Source organism: Mus pahari, chromosome X (assembly GCF_900095145.1).
Source record: "Mus pahari chromosome X, PAHARI_EIJ_v1.1, whole genome shotgun sequence".
NCBI classification, from domain to species: domain Eukaryota; kingdom Metazoa; phylum Chordata; class Mammalia; order Rodentia; family Muridae; genus Mus; species Mus pahari.
In genome coordinates this window covers 27973112-27982044 of record NC_034613.1, presented here as the reverse complement: position 1 = coordinate 27982044, position 8933 = coordinate 27973112, and the positions used below count along the sequence as shown (strand labels likewise).

At 38.4% G+C, this 8933-nt stretch overlaps 1 protein-coding gene across 1 annotated transcript in view; it reads right to left on the bottom strand.

The window, feature by feature from the left end:
* Positions 1-3259: 3259 nt before the first annotated feature.
* Positions 3260-8933, bottom strand: part of Dock11 (dedicator of cytokinesis 11) — a 189016-nt gene continuing 183342 nt past the window's right edge. Inside the window, exon 53 of the mRNA XM_021188185.2 lies at positions 3260-3730. Within this exon, the coding sequence (XP_021043844.1) occupies positions 3611-3730 (120 nt within the window). The 3' untranslated portion in view covers positions 3260-3610. The remainder of the gene's footprint in view (positions 3731-8933) is intronic.

Genomic DNA, 8933 nt, shown 5'->3' with positions numbered 1-8933 from the left:
AGTGTACTTACATATAATAAATAAATAAATCTTTTTTTAAAAAAAAACTACATAAGAATTAAGAAGGCATTGTTGCTGTTGCAGAGGCCCTGGGTTCAGTTCTTACCACCTACATGGTGGCTCCTAACCATCTGTAACTTCAGTTCCAGTGGATCAAGTGCTACTTTCTTGACCTCCAGGGCACCAGGAGGCACATGGTACATAGACACACATGGGCAAAACACTCATGCATATAAAATAAATAAATCTAAACTTTAAAAATGATATAACACTGTTGAAAGAATTAAAATTAAGATAAATGGAAAAAAGATTTTAAATATCAAGTGTTCCTGTACCCTTAATATTTTAAGATGGCCCTACTCTTATAGTTACAGAGTTACAACAACTTCTACACAAATTCCTACTGCCTTTTCTCTTTTTACAAAAACCAATAAGCTATCCTAATATCCATGCAGAAGGAACAGAATAGCTTTTGAAATCTCGAAACTGAACAAAGTTAAAGAGCTCATACTTTCCACTTTCAAAACTTACAACATTGAGAAAGGAATTAAGAGTGTGCACCCATGCATGTGGAAACACACACACACACACACACACACACACACACACACGTGAGGGGAGAGGGTCTTTTTTACAAAAAATAAACCCCAACTTTGCTTCATACTGACTCATTCTGAAATTCTGCACTGTGGTGTAAATCAAGATGTGGGCCACGCCTAAGTGGAGTGTACTGTAGCTGTCAGTATTCAGCTGTCTCCCAAATTGCCACCGACAAGCTGAGGCAAGAATATTGCTTAAACCTAGGCATTTAGAACCAGCTCAAGTGGACTAGCAAGACCCTGTTGTTTTAAAGAAAAGCAACAGGAGACAGATATTCAAATAATATACGTGAGATAGAATGTTCTACCAAAAATATATTAAAAAAAAAAACAACAACCTTGCAACTCAACAATTAAAAGACAAATGACCTGATTTTACCCTACTAATGAGGTACATCGAGGTCGTTTCAGAAAGAATGGAAAACTGGTCAATAGCCACATGAAACAATCCTCAACTTTGTCAGCTATCAGGGGAATTCAAATACAAACCACAAGGAGATACCACACTAATCCTACTGGGATGACAATCAAAGATAATAATGCTGGGGAAGTTAGGAGAACCTGGAACCAGTACAGTGCTGAGGGGAACACAAAGTGCTGTAGCTGCTGTGGGAAAGGTTGGATAGTCCTTTAAAGGTTAGGGTTACCATATGATCCAGTAATTCCATTTGCACCTCTATGCCTAAGAGGACTGAAAATACACCCACAGAAGCACCTGGAAACTCTTGTTCAGATTAACAGTGTTCTTAAGGGCTCTATAATGTAAATAACCCAAATGTTCAAGACTAGATAAAAGACAGTATACTTATCTGAAAGCATATTATTCAGGCATGGAAGGGAATGGATTAATGACTGATATATGCTATATGAATGAGCTATGGACATGGGCACCTTGTTCTATGTGAAGTAATCCAGGCACAAAAAGATACGTTATGTTTCCAAGAGGCGAATCTATAGATTTGGAGAACAGATTAATAATGATTGCTTGGTGCTGTGAGGTTGAATGGTGGGGGTAGGGGAGTAATTGCTAATGCATATAGGCCTTGTGGGTGAGAGAAACTGTTCTAAATTTCTGATGATGCTTGTGCAACCCTGTGAATGTACTAAAACATCAAGTGAACTGTGTACTTAAACAAATGAATGTATATGGTATGTGAATTGTATCTTAATGAAAAGAAGCACTCAGAAAGTGACTGGAGACGTTTTCAAATGACACACACAGGCAAAGTCCTTGAAGAATTTAGCTTCAGTTTCCATTAGGACTTAAACAGGTATACTATTACTCAGAGTGACCTTTATGTGTTTGGGGATTTGGAAAGTCGACTAGATAAACAAAGTATACTCCTACTGACCCACTCCCAGGGCAGGAGTATAGCCTGGGCACAAACTTACTCCCACCTGTTGTCCTTTTCATGTCCCTTCCTTTGTCTTTCCATAGTTGAAGTATTATGTTGTTAGAACAAGGTAGACGGGGTTAATGCTCAGTGAGATATTTTATACTTAAAAGACCAAAGCCCAAGGTTCAGTATGGACATGATTTCTCTCTCTCTCTCTCTCTCTCTCTCTCTCTCTCTCTCTCTCACACACACACACACACACACACACACACACACACAGACACACACAGACACACACACAGAGAAGATTGGGGAGGAGACGGTAGGCAGGGAGGGAGAGATACTAAATTGATTACTCAATCGATCCTTCATCTCAGGTAAATCAATCCTTCATCTCAGGTAAACCAGTATTTATATTAAAAATCCTGAGTTCTTATTATGATGACTTGTGTAGTTTATCAGCTAGTGAGTCATCCTGAGTTCTATGGCCTGTTAGTCACGGTTCAAAGGCTGTTGCTAACACTACTTTCTATTTCATTAAAAAAAAAATGTTTATGCTACTTGTCGAGGGAGCCAAATCATATAAATAATGTAACAATAACAATTCCATATATAGGCATGGTGCCATCTGTGGTGTGCTACTATGAAATTTTGCATGAAATGAGCTATTTTCTCTATGCTTTTTCTACTGTTAAAAAGTTCTTTATACCCTCGATCATCCTGGATTACTGAAGAGATCTGAGGTTCCTTTGTAGATACAAATACAGTTCATGCTTGCCATTGTTAAATCTGTGTTTCTACACTAATCCAAGACATGCTCAAGTAACTACCAAGTTCTCTCACAGTGCTTGCTAATTTTGAAACTGGAGAAAAGAATCACCACTACAGTCACCCCCTGGGCTCCCTGGACACCTTTGAAGCTACATAGGTTATAGAGATCACAGATTCTCCAAGGATGTTTGTTCAGCTTCATGGACATCCTCAAAGAGCAAGTTCAGGCAACAAATCCCTCCTGCAGTATACAGTAGAGCGATCAGCCCTGATGCTGAGTGCCCTTGGGTCAAATGGCAAGCAGGAAGGCTGCTGGTGGTTCTAGGAGATCCTTTTCTTTCCCAGGTTTTCCTGTTAAAGCATGGTTTTGTGTTTTGTTTATTTTTATTTTTATTTTTCACCCTGGCTTTAACTCCCAACAGGCAGCAATTCAAATTCACTCCCCAATTATCCATGTCCTGTGGGTTTTTAAAAATGTTTTCTTGCCCAAGGATTTATATGATAATGAATTCAAATTCTGATCAAATTCAAAGAATTATTTCCTTCGCTTCGAATTACAAATAAGTTTTTTTACCTTTTATTGGGTTCCATTATACAATTTTACATATTCTCATTATTAGTAAGTGGTAACTAAGCAAATTGAACGAATGGTTTTGAGCTCTACTTTTCAGCATATAGATTTACCTAAAAAAGTACAAAGCAAGCACAGTGCTGCAATTTTTTCAGGCACTTTCGAGTTGCTTAAATATTTACAGATACGTAAGCACCCTGTATGAAAGCATGACGATTTTGGTGTCAGGAGGCAACACTCCACACATATCAAATCTCTAAATGCTAACATTTGCACAGCTCCAAATATTCCTGAGAAAGGTCAGTCTCATTGCCATTTCCTTCCAAATCTCTTCATACTTCAGCGTATCTTGGGGAACCATAACCTCTGTTACTTGATGTACCACTAATTGCACAAAATACATGTAATGTGTTGTTCATCCAGGGAGAATGCATTGTATCTTCTTGTAATATCTGAAACAAAGAACAAAAGCAAAACCCACACAATTATCACCAACTGAAGCTATTAGTGCCAAAAAGGACTGTGTATATAAAATTACAGGCATATTTGAATTTATCACTGACACTGGACTATTTAAAATGACAAAAAGCAGAAAGAGCAAAGAATAACATTACCGGCTTTAGTCCTCACAGCTGAGTTACAAAGGCAGCATATCAAAAAAGCAGAAAAGATCTGGTTATTCATTAGGAAAAACAAGAGGTCAGGAAATGCAAAATTCAATTAAAAGAGACAGGATCTGATTTTTGAATTCTCTTTTAACTTGTCACCACAAAAGATTTTATAAGAGTAATGGATCATCCATGTACCTTCTAACAGTTATTCTCAGAATCACCCAGGGACTTTTCAAGTGCTCCTTCCCTGCAGACTTGGAATAATACTAAATGAAAGTAGGAATCAAAAGTGCCTATTTGAAATATGATTATACAAACTAATCAATATAAATAAATGAAATACAAAATGTGAATATTATATTTCCACATGTATATGTTGGTATACATATTTTAAAAATTAGCCAGTTAAGGTGATCAAAAGCCAAAGCAACAAAGGTTTTACACTTAAATGAAATAGACAAAGGACAAGAATAGTATACATATTATATTGCCTCTCTTTGAGTCTTAATTCAGGTCTTAAGCTTTTTTTTTGGTTTGATTTGGCTTTTTAATATTGAGTTTTCAAGTCTGGAAAGATGCTCAGTGGTTAAGAGCACTTCCTGCTTTTCAAAGGACCTGAACTTGGCTCCCAGTACTCTCATTGGGAGGCTCACATTGCTTCTAGCTCCAGCTCCACAGGATCTGACACCCTTTTTTCCTTGCCTCCACACTGGATACATGAGACAGACACACACACTCACACCTACATCCACACACATACCCCTCCCTCCACCACATAACAGATACATGCATACATATACACCCAAATGGAAACAAATCTAAAATATATTGGGTGTGCTGGTTGGGTGTTTTTGTTTATTTTTTTATGTTTGATTTATAAAATGCATTTTTATTAGATGTTTTCTTCATTTACATTTCAAATGCTATCCCCTTTCCTAGTTTCCTCTCTGAAAATCCCCTATAACTTCCCCCCTCCCTCTGCTCCCCAACCCATAAACTCCCACTTCCTGGTCCTGGCATTCTCCTATACTGGGGCATAGAATCTTCACAGGACCAAGGGCCTCTCCTCCCATTGATGGCTGACTAGGCCATCCTCTGCTACATATGCAGCTAGAGACACGAGCTCTGGGGGGTATTGATTAGCTCATATTGTTGTTCCACCTATAGGGTTGCAACCCCCTTCAGTTCCTTGGGTACTTTCTCTAGCTCCTCCACTGGGGGCCCTGTGTTCCATCCAATAGCTGACTGTGAGCATCCACTTCTGTGTTTGCCAGGCACTGGCATAGCCTCACAAGGGGCCTCTATATCAGGGTCCCTTCAGCAAAATCTTGTTGGCATCTGCAATAGCATCTGCGTTTGGTGACTGCATATGGGATGGATCCCTGGGTGGGGCAGTCTCTGTCATCTCAGTTCCATCTCAGCTCCAAACTTTGTCCCTGTAACTCCTTCCATGGGTATTTTGTTTCCACTTCTAAGAAGGGTTCTGAGCTTCTGGGCTAATATCCACTTATCAGTGAGTGCCTATCATGTGTGTTCTTTTGTTCTGTTTAACTGAGTACAAGCTACAGTCATCTAAGAAGAGGGAAACTCAACTGAGAAAATGTCCTCATCAGACTGGCCTTTAATGATTGATGTGGAAGGAGGATCTAGCCCACTGTGGACAGTACCAGCCTGGGCAAGTGAGCCTAGTATATATTAAAGTAGGCCAAGCAAGCCATGGGGAATACATCAGTAAGCAGCTCATAATTCCTTTCCTGATTTCCCTACATAATGGACTGTGAGAGGTATGTGTAGGCCAAATAATCCCTTTGCTCCCCGTGTTGCTTTTAGTCAGAATGTTTTAACCCAGTAACAGTATGCAAACTAGGACATTAGGTTTTCAAGTTGGCTTTGAAGCTTTAGTATTAAGCCTTGGCCTACAAATGACAGTACTGTGTCCTATCATTTGTGTTGTTATAAATAATAGGCTTAAAAAGATCTTAGGGAAATTTGATCTTACAAAAATCTTAACTGATGACACTAAACTGAAAGCATGCTACAGATTTAACTGATGACTAATCAATTATTCATGTCTGTCAGATGTGACAAACAAATGGGGTGTTCATTGAGGCTGTGTTAAAAAACCTACCAGATCCTACAGTGGCTACCACCGACTCCACCTAAATAAGAAATCTACAATTAATAATCTTAAATTATTCTTTAAAAATTTTATGGTCACAAAATTAAGGAAAACAAAAGTTAAAGTATACTTACTTTAACTTTTACCAAATAATAGGTATAAAAACTTATTTTACACTTTGGTATACTGTAAAAAAATTACATTGAAAACTGCCAAGGAATATTAAGGCCATTTCTCTTTTGAAGAAATTAAGTATGGGGCTCAATAGAACAGTTCCTATTTCAGTATATACTCAATTACACTTTGTCTATTTTGTGGTAGCATGATCAATTTCAACAGATATGGCTGAAAAATGTTCTTTCACTCTAACATCTTATGGAATATATTAATTTATTTATAAAATTCACTATAAAGTTAATGGTTTACATAAACATGCAACACATAGAATCAAAAAGTTTTCTTGGTTAGCTAATGTTAGCTCATATCAAGGGCCTAAAATATTGGTCTTCAGCTAAGAAAATACCAATAGTTTAACGAAGTAATTGATATAAGCAGGTGGGAGGTAGCCACCTGATTTGAAAAATTCATTCATTTAGTGGAAAAACCTGACAAAATGACCATTCTAAATATCTTGATCATAGTAGCGGTAATAAACTGAATAATTTGCCTTGAATTTGAATAATTTAGAATTCAAGACTAGGCAATGCAGCTGCATGCAAATGAAGTAACTGTCAGACAGTACACATGGGCTTAAAACAGCATGTGCAATTGTTTTCTATCTTTTGTGAAAGAGCCATTGTTACTGGTTTTCCCCATGTATTATGAGAAATGAGATTGATCAAGCAGACAGCTCCAAAGAAACAGCTATGTACACCATTTACTAACAGGACATGCCTCAGGAGAGTAATGGTGCTTTTGCTGTTGTGCAGACAGTGATGGAAGCAGAAAAGTCCCTGCCTAGCATCAAGAAATGTCTTGCTATTTACATTCAGACCTAATAGGCTAGTAAAGGTGGCAAAAATTAGACAAAGAACACTGAAAGCCCCTCAAGTCTTCAAAGTTCCAGCTACAGAACTTGATAAAGAAATTTTTTGCCCTGAATACCTTTGGTTTCCCTGCCTCTTTCTATATCAAAGGTTGTCTTAATAGCATGAGTTCTGAGGACTGGAAGGATTTGCTTAAGCATGAGGACCTAAGTTCAGATCCCTAGTACTCACAGAAAAAGCTGGGCATGGTGGTATCCTAGTATTGAGGAGTTAGAGATAGGAGGATCCCTAGAGCTCACTGGACAACTAGTCTTGCTGAATTGGTGAGCTTCAGGTTCAAATTAGATACCCTGTGGCACAAATCCTTTGTCTATTTCCTGGGAAGGAGGCTTTGCAAAAAGTCAGTACTTTGGATGAACAATCTGTGAAGATTCTGACACACAAGCAAAAGCTCTGTCCTACTAAGACAATATCACACAAACATGATGGCAATAATGAACCAAACCTTTGAAGCTGTAAGCCAGCCCCAATGAAATGTTTTCCTTTATAAGAAACAACAAACAAACAAAAAGAATGGATATATAGGAGACTGGACTTGATCTCACTAACCACTTAATTCTGGTCTACCTTGGTTCTCCATGATGAGCAGATGACAGTGATTAGAAAAGTGAACTCATAGTCACACCCAGTGATGAAATCTCCCATAGCTCTTTAAGTTAAAGTATGCCAAAGAAATGCAAAGACCTAGGAGGGTTAACTGAAAGCTAGCTAGCTTTTGCTATCTGACAAGTCTTTCTACCATTCACTGGGCCATACTGTAAGATAAACTTCTGTGTGAGAGTCTCCCACCTGGCACAACTGCCTTCAATCACTAAAACCCAGATTCCAAGACAAATGAACTCCTTTTCTGGGGATAGTTTGTGAGTTTTTTTTCCCTTCCCTGGGATGGTGTCTTGTTTATATAGCCCAAGCTATATAGCATGTAGTCCATATGTAATCCAGGTTGGCCTTGAACTCACTAACCTCATACTTCAGCCTACTAAGCACTGGAGTTACAGATGTAACACCATGCTAGACTGTAAGAATGAGCTTTCCAATTCTGTTCTCTGGAGCTTAGCATGGTGGATCATGCCTATAATTACAGCACTTGGAAGGTAGAGACAGGCAGGAAGATTAGGAATTCAAAACTAGTTTTAGTTTGAGGCCAGTCTGGGCTACATGTAACCTTGTTCAGAGAGAAAAAGTATTTATTTATTCCATGTTTTCATTCATGGGGAAAGGAAGAAGGTATTACGATAAGCTCAAATACTCCCAGTGATGAAGCAGATCATTATGCCACAACTTTTACAAACATGATCAAAAGATTTAAATGGTTAACAGGCAATCCATATGCAAAGTATATGTAAACACAAATTCTTGGGACCCAAGAGATAGTCTACGAACATGATCAGGATTTCTATAAGGATCAGTGGCTATATAAAAGTGGTAATTACTTAATGGTGACAGAATTTGCCTACGAGCTAGGATCAGGTGTTGACATTTATTTTTTTTTTTCAGGCTGTTTTCCTAAGGTAGCTGTAGTTGATACTAACACTCAGTGATTCAGCCTGTCACCTACATCACACTGCCTTGTTAAAAAAACTGTAATGGTATTTGCTTATGTGTAATATATGTGTTTATTTATATGGGTGTGTGCATGGGTTCATGTGGGTGCATACCAGAAGGATGACAATGGGTGTCTTCTACTTTGTTTCTGGAGACAGTCTTATTGAACTCATGGATTTGGCTAGGCTGGCTGACTAATGAGCTCCAGGATTCCTCCAGTCTCCACTCCACTTCAAGCACTGGGGTTACAGGTAGGTGCTGGGTATCTGAATTCAGATCCTCATGTTTGTGCAACAGGCACATTGCTCACTGAGCCATTTTCCTAGTGCCAGTA